Raw genomic sequence first — 27,582 nt, forward strand, 5'->3', positions numbered from 1 at the left:
AGACCACATTTCCCGGCCTGCCTTACAGTTAAGGCTCTGCGTGCATGACTTGGAACATGGGAGTACACATCATGAGGCGGCAGCCATATAGCTCTTCTGACAACACTGTCATCGAGGTGTTAGTTGTGTAGTGTTCTGTTTTGTTTCTGGAACAGCCGTGGTGAAAGTCTCATCTCTGTCTTCATAGGTGTCGAGTGCAGTGGGAGCACTGTGATTTTGTTATAACAGCCCTACTGAATGACCAGGTATTTCTCTTTGCTGTTTTTTCTCACTATGTAGCAACTAAATTGTTTTCCTGGTACATCAAGAAATTTGAAATGAATCCTTTTCTGATTAAACTAGCTATAGACAATTCTGTTACCTGAAATGCAATTATTATGACCAGGACCATGTCCAGGGAGCGTCACACCTAAATTGTGGCTTTGTCTTCATGAAGGAAATAGGGAGAAAAGTACTAAGGATTTAGATTTTTAGACTGGAAAGCTCATAAACCTACTTATATAATGTCAACGCTTGGGTGGCAGAACCCCATGATGACTAAGCCTATAACATTAGCCAAAATGCTAGGAAACACTGACAGTATTAGTGCTTGCGTCCTGATTCTTACTGCTTTCAGTGAAGTCCTGCAAGAAATAGATCAGCTTAAACTAGCGGTAGAAGGTAAATGGCACTTGGCTAAGTGAGGCCATGGGCCTGTGACCTGCAATCTGAGCATCTTCTGGCCACCATGGCCAGAAGAATATACCTAAGGAACTAACAGTAAAAGTAGAGCAAGATCCCTACTGTACAGGACAAGGCCTGACAAGCCAGCCCAATAATTACCACCCCCCTGAGTTCCCATTGAAAGAACAAACCAGTCACACCCGGCCAAGCATAACCCCGTTACTCATTCTAAGACATTGTGTTTAAATCATTCCTTTTGTGTTGCTAAAGGTCCCCCCTTGTTTCCTGTACCAAAAACTGACAGCCTGACAAATTCTTGGAAACCCTTTTACCGAAGTGCCTTTGTGGTTACTGAGCATAAAGTGAAAGAACTGAGGGTCAGGGCTGCCGTTCGGCTCTTACGTGGGTGAGACACCGCAACTGTAGCCGCCGGCCAGCTAATAAAGGCTCCAAAATTCAAACACAAACTCTGCTGGTCGTCTGTCGCACGACCCCCAGAACAAGCAGACCAAGCCTTCTGTAATTTGGAACCTTGCAGAGCTAAAAAATTCAACTGTGGTATTTATTTACTCAAATGAGTTGAAAACATGTCCACACAAAACCCTGCACATAGATGTTTAATAGCAGCTTTATTCACAATTGCCAAAACTTGGAAGTAGCCAATAGGCCCTTCAGTAGGTGAGTGGATATATAATCTGTGGTATATGCAGACAATAGAATATTATTCAGCATTAAAAAGAAATGAACTGTCAAGCCATGGAAAAATCTTAAATGCATATTTTACTAAATAAAAGAAGCCAACATGAAAAAGCTATACACTGTATGATTCCAACTAAATGACATTCTGGCTACAGTGTTTTCCAGGGGTTAGAGGGCAAGGAGGGAAGATGAAAAAGCAGAACACAGTGTAACTACTCTGTGTGATACTATAATGGCGAATAAATGTCATTCTACATTTGTCAAAACCCATAGAAGGTACAATACCAAAAATGAACTCTAATGCAAACTATGGACTTTGTGTGATAATGTTGTGTCAATGTTGGTTCACCTATTGTAACAAAAGTACCATTCTGGTGCAGAATATTGACTGTGGGAGGGGTTGTGCTTCTGTGGGGAAAGGAAGTATATGGGAACTCTATATTTTCTGTTCAACTTTGCTGTGAACCATAAAAAATAAAATCCATTTTAAAAACCCAATCACTTCCCTACCACGACAGTGGGGACTAAAACTGTGGTATTTACTTGGAAGGGGATATACGTTTCTTTTATTCTTTAATTTTTATTGAACTTATTGGGGTGGCATCGGTTAATAAAATTATATGTTTCGAGTGTATAATTCTCTAATACATCATCTGTATATTGTATTGTGTGTTTACCACTCAAAGTCAAGTCTTTTTCTGTCTCCATTTATCCCCCTTTCTACCCTCTTTTACCTCCCCTTGTCCTCCTTTCCCTCTGGTAATCACCATGAATATATGCACCCCTACGTTCATTGCAGCATTGTTTACAATAGCCATGATTTAGAAGTAGCCCAAATATCCATCAGTAGATGAGTGGATAAAAAAATCTGTGTTGTATTTCCACAATGGAATACTACTCAGGCATAAAAAAGGGAAATCTTACCTTTTTCAACAGAATGGATGGACCTGGAGAGCATTATGCTAAGTAAAATAAGCCAGTCAGAGAGAGACAAATACCATATGATTTTACTTGTCTGTGGAATCTAATGAACAACATAAGCAAACAAACAAAATAGAAACAGACTCATAGAGAACAGATTGACAACTATCGAGGGGAGGAGGGTTGCAGGGCCGGGTGAAAATCATGAAGGGATTAAGCAAAACAACAACAGCTCATAGACACAGAAAACGGTATGGTGATTACCAGAAGGGGATAAATTTTTGATCTCAAGTTTTTTTTAAACAAAGTTCCTTAAGAGTTCTTTGCGTAATAATTGGAACTAGCTCATTGATAAAGATGAGATTAAGAATTGCCTTCCCATTCAGTCCTCATTCAAATAGCCTCAGGATAGCTATCATTTAATGGGAGCTGGAGGATGGGCGGAGCCTAGTGGCCAGTAAGTAGGTCTTCTGGCTTAAAAATCCATGACTATACAAGTTCCTTAACTGTGGTTATTTGTGCATGAAACTTACTAAAAAAAAGAATGGAAATACATCCTAGTAGATCTTTGAGGGAACCTCAAAACTAACTTATAATAGCCTATGACTGTTAAACACCACACACTGTCCCTGGACCCCTACTTGCACAAACAGAAGGTAGAGTGATAAAGCTGTGCATCCCCTGAAGTCATCCTCTCCAATTCCCACCTCAGCTCTGGTCATAAAGGAAAAATGACCAGTGTACTGGAGGCTATGATGCACCATCCAGATTCCCTTCGGGACTGAAGGGCTTATTTCTCCAGCTCCTGGGAGTGTTTCTGGCTGTCAATCTTGGCTAGGAATTTGCTGAAGACAAGTACTTCACCAAAGGACATCCCACCTTCCCTGGAAAGAGCCTGCATCCAATGTGAGTACATAAAGTCCCAGCCTTCTTAGCCAAACCAGATACTGTAAGGGACCAAACAGTTTCAGACCTCCCTGTGGCTGGCTGAAGTTTTTACTGAGACTTCATCACAGTCTCCCTCTGCTTTATCCTGCTCTCTTCTTTGTCCCTGCACTTGATGTCTAGACCAGTCTAATAAAGTCCCTGAATGCTAATCTCTGCCTCAGAGTCTGCTTCTCAGGGAACTTAATCTTCATAAGTGAGGAGGGAAAAATACAGAGTAAAGGCTGACGCAGTGGGATGCACTAAGGAACTTGTCCACTGTTGCAGCAGGCACTCTCATTTGTGACCAGTAGCTCTTTATTTTTCTTTTATACCCTTTGCTGGATAGAATTGTGTGTGTGTGTGTGTGTGTGTGTGTGTGTGCACATGTATATCTTTTTCCAAAACCTTAAAAGAAGTCACACTGACGTTTTTACCCAAAGCACGAAGTAGCCTTCTATGTAATATGGAGCACTGTGGCACCATGGCCTAGAAAAGATATACATAAACTATGTTATTTTGGTGAAAATGGACCAAATATTATCCAATTAGAATTGAATATTGTTATATACTAATTTGAACTATGAATATGTATTCTTTCTTCATTTGGGGAGGCAGTTGTTCTAAAGGTGGAACTTATTTAAGTGGTATTTTATTATTGAATGTAAGACTTTCATGGAAATTTTAAGCATATAACGTGCTTTTTAGTTCCTGGGTCATGGAACCATGGGAAGACGCATACAAACCTAATGGGAAAGATGTGTCCTTCAAAGATCTTGACTTTGGATAAGCTATCAAGGTGAAATATTATTATTACCCCTTTTGGAGAGGAAAGCGTGTTCCTCATGGATATTTAGGTGGCCAGAGTGGTAGATGTGGTAGAGACAGCTTTGGCCCTTCTTTCTTTTATTTTCTTTTTAAAAAAAACCTCACCCAAGGTTATTTTTCCCAGTACTTTTCAGAGAAAGTGGAAGGGGGAGAGAGAGAGAGAGAAACATCGATGTGAAAGAGATACATCGATTGGTTGCCTCCTACATGCACCCAGACCAGGGCCGGGGATGGAACCTGTAACCGAGGTAAGTGCCCTTGACCAGAATTGAACCCAAGACCCTTCAGTCCTCGGGCTGACTCTCTAACCAGTGAGCCAAACTGGCTAGGGCTGGCCCTTCTTTATTAATAATAGAACCTAGAAATTCAGATGGGTATTTTTCCTACCAACTACCTTTCATGTTTTTCTACCTTCTAAAAATAGATTCCCCAGTGAGACAATATTGCTCATTGAACAAGGATAAGGGAAAGCAAAGTAAAAAGTTGTATATTCAATTTGTCATAACTATGCAAAATTAATGTGTTGGACTGGGCTCTCCCAAAAGCAGACTCCAAAACAGGATGAAATATGCAAGGATTAGATTAGAGGAAATGCCTGTGAGAAAAAATGGTATATTTCATGTATGTTAACTTAAAATATATAGGAGAACTGGGAGGACTATCAGACCACAAAACAAGCTTGGTGCCGAGTGGCCAAGAGCGGGAAGTAGGTTGGGTGGAAGCACCCTAGACGGCTGTTGTACTCCAGCGAAGGCTTTGAAAAGCTGTGGGGGGGTCTTGAAGCCAAGTGGGTCATTGCAGGAGTCCTGTGTCTCCCAGAAATTGACCTGCCTGGTGTTTATGTTGTATTCAGTCACTGACTGGGAAGTATGGCCTCATGGCACAAGTGGGATGATGAATTTCAGAATAGCAGGATTTGAGGATCTTGGTCAGTTACATCCCGTGTAGTAGGAAATCTATAAATATGCCACCTTTTTTTTTTTTCATGTAACCCCTGTAGTCCCTCCTGGAAGAACAAGTTGATGGTTTCACACCCTAACATTTTGCTGAGATCTGAAGCTGTAAACACTTCAAAGCATGTGTACATCTGCAAAAGTAAAAGATAAAACAATTCGCAAAGTAATGATGCATTCATAAGTTGGTCTCAAGAGAAAAGCATTGAGATAAACATATACAATAGCACAAAAATATAAGCACATTAAAAATAGTACACACCGGTGCATAGGATATAAGAGAAGCCAATTCTCTTTCTGCCCATGCTTCAAAGATACAAAAAACAAGACATAAGAAGTCCATACTTTTCTGAATGGGAGGTCAGAAAGGAAAATGTGTTTATTGGGATTCTAATTTTGTGCCAGGCACTGTGGCAGGTGGTTTCATGTATGTTAACTTAAAAGATATAGTACTATTTATGTCCCTTATTGAATACTGATAACAACCTTCCAGTAGGTGCTTTTATTTCTGTTTTACAGATGAAGTAAGGGATTCAAAGGGGTCATAAATAAAAAGTTATAAATAAGAAAATAAAATATTTGGAACTTGAGAGTATTCACAGTGTGGTAGGTTTCCATAGCCATTAGATAGCCTTTTTTCATTCTTTTGGATTTTTAAAAAACTCTGATAAATTACTGTTTGATTTTTTTTACTGTGATCTATACTCTGAGGGAGGGTTCTGTCTACAGTGGGACTCCAGCTACAGGGGGATAAAGGACCAGTCAGGCTGATAAAAGTAACAAAATAGATATATTTTAAAAAATACATTAGTTGTTACAAAAGGTATTTTTCAAACTTTACCTAACTAGCATAGGCTTTTTTAGATGAAAAAATTCTTTCATAGTGAATCATAAAAGCTTTATGCCAAGATAAACAAAGTTTATATAACTTCTCTCTGGTTTTTGACAATATCCTGAGATCCTTGGCTTATGGTTCGTGGCTTTTGACCTCTGGGACAATTTTAAAGGGAAAATGAGCCTTGCCTCAGCTGTCATAGGCAGATGGCATTCCACCTTGAGCACAAAAAGCAAATTGTGTAAATGCTGCAGGAATATTTAGCAGGATGTTTACTGGACAAGAAATGGAAGTGCTAAGAAGCTATGTGTAGCTGCTCTATGTTACACTGTGGTGGTTGAAATGAATGAATACTTAAGTTTCGACACTAAAGGTTCGTATGAGAAAATTACAGTACAGGTTCACTGAGCTCTTTAAAATCAGGAACAGTGTGACTCATTCATCTTTGTGCCTCTAACCTGTGCACAACTCTCTATTTGAATCACTAAGTACATGAAACCTTTTTTAACCTTATGCACTTAAAACCATTGAAGTCTAGCCCTGGAAGGAAATCGCCAGCCTCTGAGAGAAAGATTTACAAAACCAATTTTCTGTCAACAATCAGAGAAGTCACAAATCTAGATTTCTCATTTGGAATCTCAAGTGGATGAATTTAATTAGCTGCTATGATTAGAAGCTAATTCTTAGAAGTGGCCTTGTAGAAAACAGTACATCGACCCTGAGCTACCTGATCTATAATTTTTCCATTTCTTCCCTTATTGTTTCTATCCTATTAATCCAGACAATAACCACATGAAGAATGTTGAAAATGGAAGTTTCCTTTAATTGGTATTCAAGACGTAATTTAGCTTGAAACTTTATTATTTAGAGAGAACATGTAGCTAATACTAACGATGATCTTGTTCCATTGATATTTTCCTACAGATTAAAGACAGTTGCCCTTCCCTCTCTGTTGAGGGAGTGCTTCCTGCCACTCATTTTCTCCATAACCTCAAGTAAACCCCATGGGTTTCATGACAATAAGCATTCTTATTTTACCATGACATGAAGCTTGGGAAGAAAAATAGAAAATCTTCTACATAAAAGAAGTTTCACAATCACAGGTTATGAAAGAGGGGGAAATGCATGCTTACCATAGGTACTTTTTACCGTGAATTTCCTGACCGTGATTTGATTAAAATCTCAACCTAAAGATTGCAACAATATAGATTTCTTTAGAGCTTAATTGTTCATTTCATTGAACTTTGAATGAGAAAAACTTCAAGGTGGGGCACAAAGGGTGATCAGCAGAAGAAGTTAAAGACCGAGCTGCTTCGCAGATGAGAGCATCAGAAAGTATGCAACCAATGTCACAAGAAGCACAAAACCACAAGATATCACATATGCTGTCTGCCCATCCTGCTTTCAGACTTTCAGGCTCTTCTATTGTCTGTACATACATCCTCTCTGTTCATTTCACAGATGTTCCTGGGGTAGTCAACCTGATCCAACCCTGAAGAACTCAGGGGAGGAAAAGAAGCCTTTCACCTTAGAAGTTTGCCTACCCCGATGTACCCAGGAGGTGAAGACATCGCCTGCTATGCTTGGAATTGGGAAATGGTTTTGGGTCCTCTTAATCCCACATCTGGGCATCTGGAGTACCGACCGTAAGCACCTACTTAGGTTATTTTTTTGTTTTATTTCTCTGGGGGCAGCTGGAGGTAATGTTTTTCCTCGCTGATCTGTGGAGGACGGTGGTAGATAAAACGTAGTAGTTAGATTTGCTCAGCGAAGGCATTCTAGGGCACAAACGAGATTAGAACATGGTATTCAAGTTGCTTTGGCTGCTTTTCTAAAAACATGCTCTGATGGTAAGAAAAAGGAGTTGGACAGATGTTGTAAGGAGTTAAGGATACATTTATCACTACTACTAGCAAAGCTGCTCAGGATGTCATACGGAGGGTGAGTAGCTTGAGTCCGAACTAAAGCTCCGCAGAGTGAGTGTTGTGTTGCTCGCGTTGCTCAGTTGGGCAAGAGAGGTATTGGATACCTGACTCCATGGCTGCTCTTGAATAATGTTACTAAATAAAATCACACTACTTGCTTTCATGGGGGGGGGGGGTTGCTTAAAGAACACTGATTGAGAAAATGCTGAGAAATACAGGATTGGAGCATTCTATCATTGTGTCTAAGAAAATGGTTCTGACTTGGGTGTCATTTGACATAGAAAACAGCCTGGGTTTTACACAGATGATGTTCTGCAAAGATTTTATGTAGGCCAATGACCAATTTCTTCCTTGTGGTGAGTTCACTTGCTTCCTTAGATTGACACGTTGTGAAGGGGGAAGGGCTATAAATAGCTAGCAGTGGTTTTAGATTTTTCTCAGGCCTGGTTTCAGCTACCCTACTTTATCATACCTATCAGCACACACGCTCTTACCAGTTTTTGTGCTGGGGTTTTAAATCTGAAAATATGACTCCTGAAACCCTATAGAACATCATCTTCAATTCTGGAACTGAGTGGTTTGGAATTTGTCTCCTTCATGCCAGGATGGCGTACAACCAGGAACAAAATAAAATTTCCCTTCAGTCATCTAAGTATTTTCACGTTTGTATATTTTTATGTGTGTATATTTGGTATTACATTGACAAGGGGTTTAGGTGGATTTTTCACTTTCCATCAGATGCCTACAATCACATAGCTATAACTGGAGTCAAATATTATGTAAAAGAATTTATACCAATTTGAAGAATATATAAACAATTCCTTATAAAATGAAATAAAAGAATTTTTTTAGTGCTGTATCACCCTGGGATTGGGATACAACTTCTATTCCCCCTCCCAACCTGCTTACAAAAAAAGAACTTGAGTGTTAGAATTGGGTTAATTTACTGGCTTTGCCACTTACTGCTTGACTTCAATTAAGTTTCTTATTTTCTCTTATCCTTAGTTTCCTCCTTTATAAAATAGAGATAATAATTATGGGCCTATTGTGTATGTTACATATGCAGTAATATGGATAAAATACCTGGTACAGTAAGTGCACACAATCAAAGCTCAATAAATGTTAATGGTATTTTTACTAATATTATTTTCACCAAAGAACCCCCACAAAGTTCAAATAAATGGGAAGTAAGTTTTAACATTATTATTTAAAATAGTTGAGTTTTTAAAGCTAAATAAAATGAATAAATAAAACATATTGTACAATATATTTAGCCTAAAACATAGTGAATCAAATTCTTTAGGAAGTGAAACGGAAATTCTTGGAAAAAGTCCTGGCCAGGTATCTTATATAGCAGTTGATGGAGTTCAGCATTTCTTGCATTAAATTAAGGACCCAGGTTGAGATAAGGGAAATTTGTTGTCCCAGAGAGAGCTAGTGACTGTCTCTTAAAATCACATTACTTTTAACCTTTATATCTTGGGGATTTCCTGTGATTTAGTTAATTACTGACTTTTTTACACTGGCAGTTTCAAAGTGTTTAAAAATAATTTTAAATGATTTTTTTCTTTCACTTCAAAGCAATGTGAGATCTGTGTGTCTCTTACCAGAAATCAGGCTGCACTGAGAATAAGTTTGGGGAAAATGTAACGTTCTCTACAAACTTCCTTCTTTATAATGAAATTATGCTTGCTTGATTTTTCTGTTTCTCAAAAGAAAAAAAAAGTCAAAAAAATCAAGGGAGCACTGTGCCCCTTGGTATCTAGCAAAGAATTTCTGTCCCGATGAAAGTATTAAAGTGTCAGCACCTTCCCTTCTTGGGAGCAGCTCCAACTGTGAGGCCCTGGGCCACTTGTTCAGTTGAGAGTCAGAAACACTGCAGTTAATGTCTGACTACACCACTTGGCACTATATACAATACTGAATGAAGGCTGTAGGAAATCTTTGATTGATCACTGCTTATTTGAGGGGGAAAAAAATCCTAATCTGGTCTAGTACCAGAGGACACTCTTAGTTTGGCTCCTTTGAGAACATAGTCCTTATGACCAAGTCTCCATTTGAGTCTTGCTTGTGTCTTCTTTAGCCTCTACTGTGACAGTTCAGTATGGACCATGGATCCACACTCCACATCCCACACAGATGGTGTTGCTTTACCATGAGCTGGCCATATTGTTTGGCCAGAGCAGAAACATTAGGGCAGAAGGTGCTCTGCATCTGTCTCTCATTCCTAGAAGTTTCAGGATCTTTATCAGGCTTATTCCTATGGCTGTAGCTAATTGTTCCTAATGAAATGGGCACAGGAGATGGAGCTCTGCCTTCTGTCAAATGCCTGTGTACTGTTATTATAAGAATGCCCACCACAGAATATGACTACCTCTGATGTAAATGTCTAGGAATAATTTCCGCGGCTACAGGATTTCCTCGATTAAGGTACGAAAAAATTAACCCCTGTGCTGATCCAGACTTTCCAAACACTGAAAAGCTGTTAATTAACTGTTGCTTCCTCTGTTCCTCTATCAGAATTTCCTCAATTGTAATGTTGAAGTCAAGTGTTGTTTATCTTGCCTCACTGGGGCTTTCCTACTTAATTTCTATTATTTGTGAGTTTCACCTTTACTTGGAGTTCAGAATTGTTGAAAGAAATGTTCACAGGTATTTGTAATCAGGTCCAAAAATGAAATTGACCTTTTGCTTTGTTCTTTGGAGAGACAGTGGTGGGACTTTAGAGCTAAATTGCCTGGATTACTATCTCTTCTCTGCCATTCACTGGTTCTGTGACTATAACCTTTCTGGTTTTCTTTCCTCATCTAAACAATGGGGACAATGGGGACACTGACCTTCTAAGATTGTTGTGAGTATTAAGTGAATTTATTCTATGAAATACTTAGAACAGTGCCTGATGTATGTTAAGTGCTGTGCAAGTTTAGTTAATGATGATTTTTTTTTTCCTTTTAGTCCAAAATTGAAGTAGCTTGATAGCTCCCTTACAGTAGTATTGGGAAACTATCTCTTATTTGAGTTGACAAAAGTCATCAAAAATAATTCTTTTTTTTTTTTTAATATATCTTTATTGATTTCAGAGAAAGGAAAGGAGAGAGAGAGAGATAGAAACATCAATGATGAGTCATTGATTGAGCCCACAACCCGGGCATGTGCCCTGACCAGGAATCGAACCCTGATCAACTGGATCCCGGGTCGACGCTCAACTGCTGAGCCACACCAGGCCAGGCAAAAATAACTCTTGATATCATTATCTACTATCATCCCCAGTCACCAAGAGATGATATTAAGAGTTTGGGAATCATGAGACTTGAGTTACATTGTGTCATCGAATCGTATCATAAACAGTTTGCTTTACTTTTCTAATATTCTCCATTCTCTTACCTCAAAATAAGCTCAATATTATCTACTTTTCTGGTATCTTCTCGTGGACTCTGACTTCTGTGCTTATCCTATAGAAGAAGTTACTTATGTACATGTTTCTGTGTGTACATAAGCAAGGGGTATCATTTTAGTCTGCTCAGAATGTAAACATGTACAGTTTGAGGTTCACTTTGAGCACAGTACAGGAGAGTGTTAGAAGGGCCATCTAGGCCAGTCTTAGGGAAACATCAGGTTTAGCTGGTAGAGCTCTCTTACTCCTCTCCTCCTTCCTGAGAGCCACACGTATCTTATGACCACAGCCTGGAACTTGAATAGATCACCAACAGTCCATTGTCCAGAAGTGGCTATAAGGAAGGCTGGAGCACTTAAGTTCTACCTGGGTGGTCATGGCCCCATTTAATTTTCTTCTGTATTAGAAGGAGAAAATTAATATTGGGGGGCAATTGATAGTTTCTGCTCACATAGATATCGTTAAGTATCTTCTAGAGCTTTGAAAATGCCAGTGAATCTCAGTGTGATCTCTGTAACAGAATGTATTAGGAAGGCCAGGAAGTATCTAGGAAAGAAGTGAAAATGAACTTTCCCTTTGTCTTTCCAATAACACATAAGCTGCACTTATTCTGAGCATCACACTTAACCATTCTATCACTGAAAGCAATCTTTAGAAATACTCATGTTGGTTTCTTTTTAAAAAATTTTTTATTACATTTATTGGGGTGACATGGAATAATAAGATCATATGGGTTTCAAGTGTATATTTCTTTTTCTTTTTCTTTTTTTAAATATATCTTTATTGATTTCAGAGAGAGGAAAGGAGAGGGAGAGAGAGAGATAGAAACATCAATGATGAGAGAGTCATTGTTCTAGCCCGCAACCCGGGCATGTGCCCTGACCGGGAATTGAACCCTGATCCCCTGGATCCTAGGTCGACGCTCAACGGCTGAGCCATGCCCAGCAGGGGTTAAGTGTATATTACTATGATGCACGATCTGTATATTGCATTGTGTATCCACCACCCAAAGTCAAATCATCTTCTGTTACCATCTATTTGGCCCCCTTTACCCTTTATTAACCCCTATCCCATTCCTCCTGGTAACCACCATACTGTTGTTTGTGTCTATCAGTTTCTGTTTCATATTCTACATATGAGTGAAATCATACGGTCATTATCTTTTTCTGATTTATTTCACTTAGCATAGTATTCTCAAGGTCCATCCATGTTGTCACAAATGGCAGTATTTCATCTTTTCTTATGGCTGAGTAGTGTTCCATTGTGTACATGTACCACATCTTTATCCAATCCTCTATCGAAGGACACTTTGTCTTCATATCTTAGCCACCATGAATAATGCTATAATTAACATAAGGGTGCATATATCTTTGCAAATAGATGTTTTCAAGTTTTTCAGGTAGTTACCCAGAAGAGGGATTGCTGGGTCATATGGTAACTCTATTCTTAATTTTTAAGGAACCACCATACTGTTTGCCATAGTGGCTGTACCAGTTTACGTTTCCACCCACAGTGAATGAAGGTTCCTTTTCCTCCACAACCTCTCCAACACTTATTACCTGCCTTGTTGATAATAGCCATTCTAAAAGGTGTGAGGTGGTATCTCATTGTAGTTTTGATTTGCATTTCCCTAATAGCTAGAGAAGTTGAGCATATTTTCAAATAGTTGTTGGCCATTTGTATGTCTTCTTGGGAGAAGTGTCTGTTCAGGTCTTCTGCCCATTTTTTAAATTGAATTGTTTGTTTGCTGTTGAGTTGTATGAATTCTTTACAGATTTTTGATATTAACTTCTTGTCAGAGCTGTTGTTTGTTTTTTACAAGTATCTTCTCCCATTCTGTCAGTTGCTTTTTTTAGTTTATTGTGTTCTGCTGTGCAGAAGCCTTTTAGTTTTATATAGTCCCATTCATTTATTTTTGCCTTTATTTCCCTTGCCTAGGGGTCAAATACATAAAACATTCTCTATAGCCAAGGTGTATAAGTTTAGTACCTATGTTTTCTTTTATATAATTTATTGTTTCTGATAAAATGCTGCAGACTCTCTTTGATGCTGCTGTCCCCAGCTTTTAAGATATTCTCTTAGCTTTTTCTGCCCTGCTTTTCTTCCTGAAGTTATTGTGACCAAGGTGGAGGGCCTATCATCTCTGAAAGACAGGCCCATCTATGTCAGATAGTCAGTGTCTTCCCAGGCCAGAGCTAGTCTCTAAATTGTCAACATGAATCATTGTTTTTCAGGTCTCATTATATTGGCTAAAAACTTTTGCTATTCCAGAGAGATAATTACACAATGGCCAACAAACTCTCCACCAGATACTCATTCTTGTCACATCTCTGTCATGTGGAGACAAAGACAGTAACCAATAAAGTAGAATTACAAGAGGACAATTGTCACTTTGTAAAGACGTACTTAAAAAAGTATGCAAAGACCAAGGCCGGCCTTCCTGGCGAGTATCTTTCTGTAAGATTTCATCTCTCAGATAAAAGGCCATTTTTCTCTGGGATATACTGTCTTTTCTATATTATATTTGTTGCCTGGAGAATATACCAGTGTTCATGCATCACCGCTGATCCCTGTGGCAGCAGTTGGGAACAAATGATCAGAGCAGAGGAACTTGAAGCAGACCTTCTGGGTTTCCATCTTGTCTCTGCCGCCTACATGCCTTGTGACTTTCAACAATAACTCAACTTCTGTGTCACCTCTCCAAGTTCATTTTATTCAAAAAATATAATACCTGGCATTTGTTGTTTATTATGAGCAAGTATAATCCTAAGAATTCTTCCTATATGTTTTCATTGACTTTCACAACTATCATGTTGCAAGAGAAGAATTTGTGCTTTGGAGTTAGCCAAGCCTGGGTTCAAGTCCTGCTCCTGGTTCTGCCTCCCACCAGGTAACTGTCTTGACCAAATGACTTAGTTTCTCTAACACTTGGTTTCCCACATTTAAAATAAAGATAAAAATAGTAACTACCTCATAAAATTGTTGTGAGGATCAAATGAACAATATAGATATATGGTACCTAAAAGTGCATAGGACATATAAGAACTCAAAAAATGTTAGTCATATCCCTATGTTTCTCCTGTTTGGAGGATCTAGCATGGGTCTACGGCACTCTGTTAAGGTGAGGTGCAGTGAATGTAAAGCAGTGATTCTGGCTGTGAACGCCCAACTGTGACTCCAACTGTCTATGTGCTATCTGTCCTAATGATCACTAAAGCTCTCTGCTTGTCCTATTCTTTAATATCTCAAGAAGAGACATGGCACAGGTACTTTGTAAACTTTGCTTATTTTTAGACAAAGCTATGGCAAATACTAGAACGACAGCTTCAAAACAAAACAACTTCAGAATAATCTCAAACTAGGTAAAACCAAGAGATGTATGGCTTGGTCTTAAATTGCTCAGTACAACTAAATTGAAAAGATAACCTTCGAATTTCCCCCCACAAGTAATTATGTCACAAGATGAGAAATTCTAGCCCTAGAAGAAATTGCTTCAAAGTATGCTAAATAAGTACCTTATAAAGCAAATTTAAAAGAAGGTTTCACATATCATTATAATGAGATTTTTAAAGAGGAAATAATAAAAAATGTCTGTAACAGTTCTCTTAATTTTCTTGTTTCATGGCCTTTCTTTTTTAAGTAAAGGGAATAAATATGGATTCATACCATCTGTATTCCTGGTATGAAGTTAATTATTTCTAGTTCCAGTTTAGCCAAAGGAACTTTACATTATCTAAGTCAGTCTCACCCTCCCTCACCCTGAGTGTGTTTGTTTAGACTGGGAAGAGATGCCCATTTCTCTCAAAAGACCAGTATCAGACAATATGCACAGAGAAGAAAAACTTAAACTACTATTGCATATTATTTCTATGTGTGTTATCTATATTACATTATGTGTTGTTTCTCAGGTAGATGTGGGTATCTTCCATCTGAGAGTAGAGACTGAGACTCAGTCGGTTTTATTATACCCTTTAAATTTATAGGGTTTTCTTAAACTAACAATGATCACCATTTACAATAAAAACTCTGATTCTAACATATGTGTGTGTGCATCATTCTTACTCAAATTTCCCCAGGTGTTTCTAGCATTTCTTGGAATATCTGACTTATGGAGTGGATTTATTTACCACAGAGTTAAAACAATAGGTTTAATCAGCACTATATAATACAACATTATATTAGTGGTTCTGTATGAGTTGGAACTCCCCCACTCTCATCTCATGTCACCACATTTCTGAGTTTGTGAGTCAATGGAAGTTAGCTTATGATGGTATGAATGCCCTGTGGCCTTTCCGATGCTGTGCATGTAATTCCCTGAGCCTGTCCAGGTGGATGTTCTTCCAGGATCTTTGATGTGTGATTACATGGCTGCTGTTGCTGGGCCTGGATTGGCCTTGACTATGCTCGAGCCACTGCCTCAAGGGATCACTAAACCCACACCAATCTGTAAGGGAAGAGGCACTGCTTTTTGTCTCTTGGTGGTCATCGTATCTCCTCTCCTCTCCACCACTCCAGCCCTCTAAAGTTAGGCAGATCAGACAATCTGCATCCTCCAAAGGCCTATTTTCCTCCCGAGCCTGACAAATTCTCTTTCCACAGCCTCCCCACCATGCGTCTGAAGTTCTTGTTTGTTGATTGGTTGATTATCTATCATAGTATCTTCTGATAGAAGCTAAAATCCTAGTTGATGTCACAAAATTATTAGCATATTATACCTTTCATAATCATTTCAGTTTTCTGTTTGTTTGTTAAGCCTCACCTGAAGTATTTTTTCCATTGATTTTTTTAGAGAGAGTGGAAGGGAGGGAGAGGCAGAGAGAGAGAAAGAGCAATGTGAGAGAGACGCGTCTGTTGGCTGCCTCCCGCATGCGTCCTGACTGCGCTGGGGACCCAGCCTGCAGCTGAGGTACTTGGTACGTGCCCTTGACTGGAATCTAACCTGAGGCCCTTCAGTCAGCAGGCTGATGCTCCAACCACTGAGCAAACAGGCTAGGGCTTATTTCCATTAAAAAAATTATTTATTTACAGTTTTATGTTCAAGTCTAACACTGTCTTAGCTTCAGTAAGGCATTCTGCATTTATTACAGGCACTCATTTCTTTCAGTGAATATATCATTTTGAACTTTCCATAAGTATGTAAGAATTTTTCAAGGGAAAGAACTTTTCTTTAAAAAAAAAAAAATAAATATATATATATATATATATATATATATATCTTTATTGATTTCAGAGAGAGGAAGGGAGAGAGAGAGAGTTGAAACATCAATGATGAGAGAGTCGTCATTGATTGGCTTCGAGCCCGTGACCTGGGCATGTGTCCTGACCGGAATCGAACCTTGATCTCCTGGATCCTAGGTCAATGCTCAACCGCTGAGCCACGCCCGGCTGGACAGGAAAGAACTTTTCTAATGGAAAGCTTGGTTGGGATTTTCCTCACAGTAATAGTTATAATCAAGGCATATGGTCTTTAAAATTAAGAAATAATTGTATTTCACATAAGATTCAAATTACAAACCTTTTTTTTTTAAAGAGCTAATAAGTTACACAAATTATCTACTTTCTTTGGCTCCTGATGGTCTTTAAACCTGCAGCTACAGCTACATTTGCTCATCTGTAAGGTACTGGACCAAGAAGTTGTTTGTGGTTGGCATTCTTTTCTGATTAGTTGATGTGGGGATCTGGATGACCACAGAGTGTCATGTATTAAATATTTTGAATATCACCCCTGAGTGAACATAAATCAGGCCTTTCCACACTGCATACTCTTGAGGTCTAGTTTTCCTTTATTGGTTATAACTTAACCACTGCAAAGTATGTTGCGATGCACACATCCTTCACCTCAATGCCTTGGGCTGACCTCTCTGAGGGCTCAGCTGTGTCTGCTCTGTGTCCTTAGTATACAGAGAGCATTAGTCAGAGTTGTGGACAGGAGACTTTTCTCTCCGTGAAGCTGTCTCTGTTTAGTTTCAGGGCACATCATGCCATCTCACTTCCATACTTTTTCTAAGGCCATCTTCTCAGCAGATGCAGGTACCATCCCATCAAAAAGGTTGTAGAGCAGATAGGAAGACAGATGCATAATTATAATAGAATGGTGCAAGTCACAAAAAATAACACGGGACATTCATTAGGGGAACATCAAGTGGATTTGGGTTGCTAGAGGAGGGGTGTGGGGTGAGATTGCATCATGAGGCAGGGGCTAAATGCCATTTGATGAAATTTGAACATGTTCCTGCAAGCATTAAAGAGTCTCTGGAGGATTTTAGGCAAAAAATCTTGTGATTGTATTTTCATTTTAAGAATACAAACTGTGACAGTAAAGTGGAGAATGGATTAAAGTAGAGGGAGAGTAGCAAGGCCAAGTTTGGAATATAGAAGACTAGTTGGTAGGCTGTGAAAATAATCCACATGAAACAGAATAAGACTCAAATTAAAGCAATGGCATGGAAACAAATTTTGCACGCTGAATGAAATCAACTTGGGGACTGATAGAATTGAGAGGGGAAGGGAAAAGACTGCAAGATGGCTCCCATGCCACTGAGTAGATGATGGTGTTATACCATGATAATGGGAGGAGAGCCAGATTTGCCCCAGTGTGGGGCATGGTGTAGGAGGGGGTTCAACCTACTTGAAGCCCTTCTTGATTGACCCAGCCACAAGAGCTCTCTCCCTCTTCTAGAGCTGAAAGCTCTGAGAGACTGTATAATCCAGATAATCAAAGAAAAATCTAATGGGAAAATTAAGGAGCAATGTAAGCCTCTTTCTGCACCCCCTTTGCACTAGGAACTGTCATATTACTAAATAGTCATGAACAATAGGATGTCCACACCACTGGTGTGGACAGTAAGGGGTCCATTGTCAGTATAGAATTTAAAAACAAATTAAAATGGTCTACTTTTAATTATCACCATGCACCAGCAATTCTAAACAATATCAGTGATAAAATATTTCTCCCCCTAAAAATGATTTTGGTTTTAAGTTCTAAATAATTACTATGGTTACTGCTGAGTTTTAATAATATGTATGTAAGTTTCAAATTAGCATATTTTTAGTACTTCCCCTTTGATAACCATTGCATTCTACATGAAAATTAACTCAGAGAACTTTCAAGTTATAGAGCTGTCCCTGGACATAGACAGATTCAGCTACATTTCAAGAGTAAATTCATAATATTCAGAATCACTCAAGCTTGCTCCAGGCAGTTTGGTTCTTCACATTCCTGCATTTAAACAGTAGATTTTAAATACATAATAATACCACAGTGATTATAGAGACAATGAGACAGAATGTGAGAGGTTTCCTTTCGTTCATTCTACTCAACCATTTTGAATATTTATTTGTTTAAATTTGAAACAGTAAAACTTACATACTGTGAGGTACAGTTTCATGTATGAACTAAACTTTGTTCATACATAAATTGTTTTATTGACTAATATCTTTACAATTGAAATGTATTCTTCTCTTTAAAGTGTTAAAATTGTTTTAAAATTAAAAATGAATCAAGAAAAAAACAATAGTACCATTTAGTAATTGCTTAAATTTTATCCTTTGTAGAATTTCAGTTTTAAATAAAATTCACTTATTAGTTACTGGAAAATTGTTTATATAAACTAATATATCAGGCTATAACTAAAGAATCAAAGTTCACACTATTTAGGTAGATATAAAAATTATTAAGTAAATAGTTGTGCATTTTTACTTTCTTGAATTCTAATATTCTTTTTTGAACATAGTTTAACTTGCATGGTTTTATATACAAAGTTCAGTAGAAAAATATTCACCAGCTACGTATCTTTTCTTTCCACTTTATTATTTGTTTCATTTCATAATTATTTCTGAAAATATATGTCTAGATAGGAGAGGGGGTTGTTAAAAATGTACTCTGAGCATCAAATAGGCCAGGTACAGCCTCGCTGTGGGATATACATACTGTAAAATACGACAGTGGTTTTCATGAGAATTTTTAAGATGAGAAGCTTCCTAAACCTATAATGATTTGGAAAAAGATATTGCATTGTTTGATGGCCTGGGGATGGTAGACGTTTCATCCTTTTACTGCATGTATTTAATTATTTTTAGCACTGAGAATTGCCTGCCATGAAATCTGAATGTTTGAGAAAAACAGCAGGAGCAATAATAGCAGGAACCACCATAACTGACGTTGGTCTATAAACCCCACCCAGAGCAAATGTGATCGTCATCTCTCTTCAGAAAATGTTTTGTTTTGACAAGACAAAGCCCTTAGGGACAGCTTTGGATGTCCTGAGTGTCATAAGGTGGATACGCACAATTCAGGACAAGCAGCAAAGAAATGTCAACATGCTTGTCAGGTGGAAAATTGGAATCGTGCCCTTTAGCTCAGTGCATCATTCCTGCACCACAAACATCAGTTTTAGTGTCAGAGACGTGAGGAATATACCTTTTTTTGTACAAAGAGGGAGTATTCTTGAAGGCATTTATTTATTTATTTTTTAATCCTCACCCGAGAATATTTTTTTTCCATTGCTTTGCAGAGAGAGTGGAAGGAGAGAGAGAAACATCGATGTGAGAGAGACACATCGATTGGTTGCCTCCTGCACGCTCCCTGAGCGGGGCCAGGGGTGGAACCTGCAACGGAAGTACGTGCCCTTGGCTGGACTCGAACCTGGGACCCTTCAGTCCGGGTGCTGAAGCTCTAACCACGGAGCCAAACAGGCTAGGGCTCTTGATGGCTTTTAGAGCCTGTTGGCAAGCCTGCATTTATCTATTCATTCCTCCATTCAAGAAAAATTCCTGTGCCAGGCAGTGTGGCCGTGGATGCCCCCATCCTGGTGACAGGAATATGCAGGAACTGCAGGGATGGTTCCCTAATCCCATCGCAAGCCAGCGAAGCGGCAGGGCCAGCAGCTGGCTGTCCTCGCTCTGTGCACGCCTGCCACTCGTGGAGTCAGGGAATGCTGGCGCTCTGGGGGGTGTTCAGCTGTGCCACTAGCCCTGGGTGACAGCTTGATGGCTAAATGAAAGGTAATATATTATAAAAAGTGAGACTCGGCAGTAATTTTGGAGTGTGGGTCACACACTGAGGGAGGTGAAGTTGTATATGTATTTTGTGTAGGAGAGAGTGACGGGTAATGATTTTCTTCTTTTTACGGCCCAGTCCTTTTATTTTATTTTAAAGTAATGGAACACCAGTGAGACGGGGTGGCTATTTCAATACCACACAACGTGTTAACATTTGAAAAACCATGCTCAAACGAATATTCTCATTTTTAGCTATCTCCATGACCTTTATAAATACCCCAAAAGAATCAAGCTCTGTATTTTCTCACAGGAGATAAGTAAAATTTAAATTTCTCCCACCTAATATTTTTTCCATTTATTTGGAAACAGCAGAGGTCTCCGTGTCACTGTTTCAGAAAACCATGATCCAAGCGTGTACCTACCCATGAGCCTGCCATGAGATTCCTGGCCTCTCTGCCTTTGCCCTTCCACTTGCTCGGTTTCAAACACCTCCCAGGCCCACTGGCTGCTCCAGTTATCAAAGAGCCACGCGCTGGCTCAGGCTCAGCTGCAGCGCCGCCTTTCCATGAGCCTTGTCCCAGTGGCCCCCCGGTCCCCCTGCACACCCGCTCCAGGTCTGCCCCTCTGCACCGGGTTGTGTTCTCCCCCTGGCCAAGTGGCTTTATTTTCCACCCGAAGGCAAGCCTCACGGTGGCCCGTGCCATGTCTGACTTATTTCTACAAGATCCTCTGAGCCTTGTTTTCAGCCCAGGTAAGCTCAGAGAAAAACGAGTGGTAGGTAGGAAATTAATTTCAGAAAAGAGACCTTGTTATTAATCTTGTCTCACCAATGCAATGGTCAATTCCTTGCGGGAACAAGGCCTCTGGCCATCTGGCCGGGTAGCTCGGTTGCTTGGAGCGCTCTCCCCTGCGCCCACACACAGCACAGATTTCGGGATCGATTCCCTGCCCAGGCACATACTGAGCTTTTGGGTTCGATCCCAGGTCGGGGCGAATACAGGAGGCAACCAACAGATGTTTCTCTGTCACATTGATGGGTGTTTTTTTTTCTTTCTCTCTCTCTCCCCCTTCATCTCTTTCTAAAATCAATTTAAAAAATCAGAAACATATCCTCCGAAGAGGATTTTAAAAAGAAGGTCTTTGTCCATAATTATCGTTCCCTTTTTCACAGTGCTGGCACAGAGTTAGGGCCCATAAACCATGATCGCATTATCCAGGTAAGTGAAAAGGGAAGTTAGGAGGCTGGGAGAGCCCATTGACTCCGGGGAGAGCACCGGACTTCTGGAAACAAAGGTTTCACTTGGCCTTTCTGCTTCCGCCTCCAGCCTTTCTTGTCATAAATCTAACCACACCTAGGTCGGCACTTCCTTTTGGTAAATTATCTTACCCTTTCTCTTCAATTTTTTGAAAACCTCATTCTCATAACTTCACTTTGTTTGCTTTCATTTTTATTCTGAATTTTTGGTAGCAACTGAATTGGGAAGTCTTCCTGTGAACTTATCTGAACGTCTCAGAGCAATTTTAAATGCAGGGTGTCCCCAAAAAATGTATACACACTTTGAGTGATTATAAAGCAAGTGTTTATTAATATACAGCTCATTTTCAAAATTAAGTGAGTTATCAGCTGTTAAGGTGTGCCTATATATTTTTAGGACACCCTATATATAAATATGCAGAGGTTCTAAAATTTTTTGCAGGTCTCTTGTCTCAGTCTGATTCCTGAAAACTCAATCAGGTGATACTTATTCTGAGCAAGGTTTGATGATATGTGAGCAGAAATTATAGTGACAGCTTTACCTGTTGTTAGGAAATAGCTAAAAAGGATTACGGTATATTTTTTACACCATGCTGCCAGGGTATAGGAAGAAAGTTGAACGTTAGCTAGGTAGAGCAGGGCCATAGTAACATGTATCTGCGGTTTTCAGCCTTTTTCATCTCATGGCACACATAAACTACTAAAATTCTGTGGCACACCAAAAATATATATTTTGCTGATCTGACAAAAAAATAGGTATAATTTTTATTCATTCACACCGGACACCTATTGTTGTGTTTGGCTGTTGTGATTTTTTGGACAGTCTAAGGGAAAAGAGGTCAGTGCCTCTGACTAAATAGTCAGGTGGTGCATGTTTCAAAAATTCTTGCGGCACATCAGTGTACCTGCCACGGCACACCAGTTGAAAATCACTGACATTTATTATTTTTGTTGTGAGGATTGAATGAGTTAAAATACTTACGTGTTTTTAAACAGCCCCTGGAATATATGTTAAGTTGGACAAAACCAAGCTGAATGAAATATGGTTTATAAAAATCTCACAGCTGATATCATGCTTACTGGTGAAAGACAAAGCTTTTCCCCTATGAAGACGAACAAGACAAGGATGTGTACTTCTGTTCAACATTGAACTGGAAGTTCTAGCTATAGCAACTAGGCAAGAAAAAATAAATAAAGACATCTCAATTGTAAAGGAAGGAGTAAAAATATCTTTTCACAGATGGCAAGGTCTTATATAGAGGAAATCCTTTAAAATCCTGAAAAACTATTAGAGCTAATAAATGAATTCAACAAAGTTGTATGCTCAACAGAAAAATAGTATTTGTATACACTAGCAATAAACTAGCAATCTGAAAAAGAAATCTGAAAAAGAAATTTGATACTAGAATAGTATCAAAAAGAATAAAACACTTAGGAATAAATTTAGCCTAGAAGGTACAAGACTTACACACTGAATGAAACATAGCTGAAAGAAATTAAAGATGTAAATAAATACAAAGAAATCCCATATTTATGGATTAGAAGATTTAGTATTTTTAAGATGGCAACAGTTCCCAGAGTGATCTACAGATTCAGTGCAATCCCCATCAAATCCCAACAACCTTTGATTTGCAGAAATTTTTAAAAAACTGATTTTAAAGGTTGTACAGAATGGCAATGAGCTTAGAATAGCTGAAAAAGATTGAAAAAGAAGAACCATGTTGGGAGACTCAACACTTCCCTATTTCAAAACTTATTACCAGCCCGGTCGGGTGTGGCTCAGCGGTTGAGCATCAACCTAGGATCCAGGAGATTGTGGTTCGATTCCCGGTCAGGGCACATGCCCCGGCTGCGGGATCCATCCCCAGTCGGGGGCGTGCAGGAGGCAGCCGATCAATGACTCTCTCATCATTGATGTTTCTATCTCTGTCTCTCCCTTCTTCTCTCCAAAATCAATAAAGACATATTTAAAAAAACACACAAAACAAACTTATTACCAAACTACAGTAATTAAAACTGTGGTGCTGGCAATAAAGATAGATATATAGCTCAGTGGAATAGAATTGAGAATCCAGAATAATTCATACATTCTCGGTCAACTGATTTTTGACAAGACTGCCAAGACCATTCAATGGGAAAAGAATACTTTCTTCAATAAATAGTACTGGGAAAATTGGATATCCACATGCAAAAGAATAATTTGGATCTCTACCTAAAACAGTGTACAAAAAATAAGTAATAATGGATTTGATATTTAAATATAAGACATAAAACTATAAAAAAATCTATGTTTATATAAAACTATAATACTGTGTTTCCTTAGAAGACAACATAGGAGCTAATATTCATGATCTTGGATCCGTCAATGGTTTCTTAGAATATGATATCAAAAGCACAAGCAACAAAAGAAAAATAGGTAACTTGTACTTCATCCAAATTCAAAACTTTTCTGCATCAAAGGACATGCAAGAGAGTGAAAAGACAACATATAGAATGTGAGAAAATATTTGTAAATCATATATCTGATAAGGAACTTGTGCCCAGGATATATAAAGAATTCTTACAACTTCACAAATAAGAAAGCAATCAATAAAAAAACGGGCAAAGAATTTGAATAAACACTTCTTCAAGAAAGATATGTAAATGGTCAATAAACACAAGAAAAAATGCTCAGTGTCAGTAGTCATCAGGGAAAAGCAAATAAAAAAATATGATGATACCATTTTACAGCCACTAGATTTTTTTTTTTTAAAGAAAAATAACAAGAGCTGGCAAAGATGTGGACAAATCGAAACCCTTATACATTGCCAGTAGTAAAGTAAAATGGTGCAGCTGCTTTGGAAAATAGTCTGGCAGTTCTTCAAAAAGGTTAAACATAGTTGCCATAGACCCAACAATTCCATTGTTAGGTAAATATCCAAGTGAAATAAATATATATCCACACAAAAACTTGTACATGAATGTTTATAGCAGCACTATTTACAACAACCAAAAAATGGAAATAACCCAAGTGTCTATCAGCTAATAAACAGATAAAGGAAATGTGGTAAATCATATAATGGAATATTATTCAGCCATAAAAAGAATAATGTACTAATACATTCTACAACTCAGATGAGCCTCAAAAACATGATGCCAAGTAAAAGAAGCCAGATACAAAAGATCACATATTGTATGATTCTGTTTATATGAACTATCAGAATAGGTAAATCCATAAAGTAGAAGGTCATTAATGGTTGTGCCAGAGACTGGGAGAAAAGGAAAGTGAGGAGTGACAATAGGTATGGGGTTTCCTTTTGGGGTGATGAAATTTGTAGTGTGATGATTGCACAACATGTGAATATTTTAAATGCTACTGAATTGTACACTTTAAATGATTAACATAGTGATTTTTACATGACCACATAAAATATATTTGGATCAAAGAAGATCACTCTTTATTTATAAGAAATGAGATGGAGTTTCTTTTGTGGCCGTAAACTGACCTTGAAGATTATTGTAAAAGAGAAATCTAGAAAGGTATGGCACAGTGGTAGCATGTCTGAAATCTAATGTAGTCTCATACAGTTACTTGTATGGATGCCATTCACTTAACTGCTTACATTTTGTGTGTGTGTTTTAATTAATTTATTACTTTATACATACACTTTGGAGTCAGTCTTTAAATTCCCTTAAAGTAACCCAATGAAAGAATCCACTTAAATTCCATTGAAATTTTTAAAATCACTTTTAAAATTTTTTTAAAGTAAGCCAATGAAGGAATGCACAGTATTCTAATGCTAGGTGTAACCCTCTACTATGAAGCACAGAATTGTAGAATACATTTATGGCAGAGTTAGAGACTGCTTTTGCAAATTTGGGGTCAACTTCAATGCTAGTTGCCTGTGACCATCCACGCCCTGGTTTATAAACCTCTTTAGAATGGAGGCTGTGCCTCAAATATCTTTGCCTCTCTACAAATAGATGGCATAGTGTCTGGCACACAGTGGGTGTCTCAATAAAGATTTCTTTGTAAATGAATTAAATAACAATCTATTCTAAGTGAAAAAGTTGCCTTTAACAATGTGGAGAAGCCTATATTGAGGATGTATGGAATGAATGCTTTCCGGAGAATATTGTACTATTAATTCATATAATAAGATAAATACTAAATTGTTAAAGAAGTAATACCTTTTTTAACTGGCAAAATGTTAAAAATAAGCAAAACTTGCAAAAATGTTACTTCCCGTTGATATTAATTATACTATTAAATATAAAATAATTAAGTACTGCTAGATTGTGGGGAGCCGTTGTGGCCCCAGGCACAGAGGAGCTGCCTGGGTGAGCTGCAGATGTGCTCCCCTGCTCCCAGGGAGATGTGGGTGAGCTGCTGTGGCCCCAGGCACGGAGGAGCTGCCTGGGTGAGCTGCAGATGTGCTCCCCTGCTCCCAGGGAGATGTGGGTGAGCTGCTGTGGCCCCAGGCACAGAGGACCTGCCTGGGTGAGCTGCAGATGTGCTCCCCTGCTCCCAGGGAGATGTGGGTGAGCTGCTGTGGCCCCAGGCACAGAGGAGCTGCCTGGGTGAGCTGCAGATGTGCTCCCCTGCTCCCAGGGAGATGTGGGTGAGCTGCTGTGGCCCCAGGCACGGAGGAGCTGCCTGGGTGAGCTGCAGATGTGCTCCCCTGCTCCCTGACCCAGACCTTGAGGCACCAAGGCGATACTAATTTAGTTTGTGGCCTTAAATTCTAGAAAGGCTTATTAGGAAGCTGGCCCCGGCCTGAAGGGTTAAGGGACAGTCAAGCTACATACCGAGCCAAGGACTCAATCCTTCCCAACAAGTTCCCATTAGAAGCGGAGACAAAGATAGTTGCCAAGGTCTGAGCTCCTGCAAGAGGCAGGATGTTTACGCTGAAGGTGTGTTTGTGCAGCCTGGAGAGAACTACTTTGTATCGGGCAAGGGGAAGGATTGCCGGGCAGGGTGCAATTCAGCAAAAACAACAGCGCCGGTATAAACTGAGCTTGGAAAATAAACTCCGGGCTGCAGCCGTCACGAGCTGCCGTCCTCCCGATCCCATCTTTTTTGTGTCTGTCTTTTCTCCATCCTCACCCCTACTCTGGGGACCGTTCAACTCTGCTGGTGGGCTCCGGCACTAGATGATTTATATAATGTAATGTAATGTAATGTATAACAAAATTAAATGTAGTGACATGGAGTCCACTTCCCTTGGAAGAGAGTCTTTCATCGTGGGGACCGATACACTTCTGTACAAGAGAGAGGAAGTTAGCTAAATGTCTGTCCCATATTTGGGTCATTCCTTGACCATTCCAGATGGTTGTACAGTTGATAAAAGTGTCTGTTCTAGGGAATCAAGTCGAGGCAAAAATTAGGATTGATAGTCAGTCTCTCTTGTGGAGGAGGGGGCCTGACTTCAGAGGAAAAGGGAGACAGCAGTCCCTCTTAAACCCCATGCCCTGAGGAAATGTGCTCATTAGGGTCAGACTGGTACAAAGACTATGAAGGATGAAGTGGCCTGAAGGAAAGTCTAAAAACTAAGTAGAAAACTTTAGGGCCTTTTAAATGTCTCTTTGAAGATTTCTATTCTCCTAATTTCCTATTCTTCCTTTCTTATTACTTCCTTTCTTATAACTGTTAATTAATGCTCCTGACCCCCATTGGGAATTCCCCAGGACTTTTCTTTGACCTTCTACTTTTGTCTGTCAACAACCTTCCACTCTGCGATGTGTTGCCTTCTACAGCTTCTAGGGTCATCTCAGACCTTCATTATCTTCCTTCTAAATGATTTCAATTAATTGTATGGCCTCCGTATCTTTAGTGTTTCCCCACTTTTGTCCATTTCAGCCAAAAATCTTGATATGCTTAATTTTCTAAAAAAACTTCTTTCATAATGCCAGTCTTTTATTGAGTCCCCTGCAGAGGACCCCCACTTATAATATTGGGCTCAAGTTTGTTAACCAGCGTTCAAGGCCTAACACAGCCCATCCCCACATATCTTTCCGGATTGTTTCTGGATTCCATAAAGAAACCCCCAAGGCCAGCCTAACAGCCCTGCTTGCTATTGCCTTCTGTTCACCATGGTCCTTCCCATGCTGCTGGGACATCCATTCATCTGCCTCCATCCATCAAATTCTACCTCTCCTGTCTTGCCCAGCTCATTTCCTGAGCTCTTAATGACGACTTTCATGTT

The 27,582-nt window shown here is 39.1% G+C and overlaps 1 protein-coding gene across 1 annotated transcript in view; it reads left to right on the forward strand.

Annotated features, from left to right (window-relative positions):
- Positions 1-533: 533 nt before the first annotated feature.
- BTLA (B and T lymphocyte associated) overlaps positions 534-27,582 on the forward strand; it is a gene marked incomplete at its 5' end in the record, with an annotated part of 36,127 nt that continues 9,078 nt past the window's right edge. The window contains 2 exons of the mRNA XM_081137987.1: positions 534-679; positions 7,285-7,469. Of these exons, the coding sequence (XP_080994113.1) occupies positions 534-679; positions 7,285-7,469 (331 nt within the window). The remainder of the gene's footprint in view (positions 680-7,284; positions 7,470-27,582) is intronic.

This window comes from Miniopterus schreibersii (assembly GCF_964146895.1).
Source record: "Miniopterus schreibersii genome assembly, chromosome: 5".
Classification (NCBI taxonomy): Eukaryota; Metazoa; Chordata; class Mammalia; order Chiroptera; family Miniopteridae; genus Miniopterus; species Miniopterus schreibersii.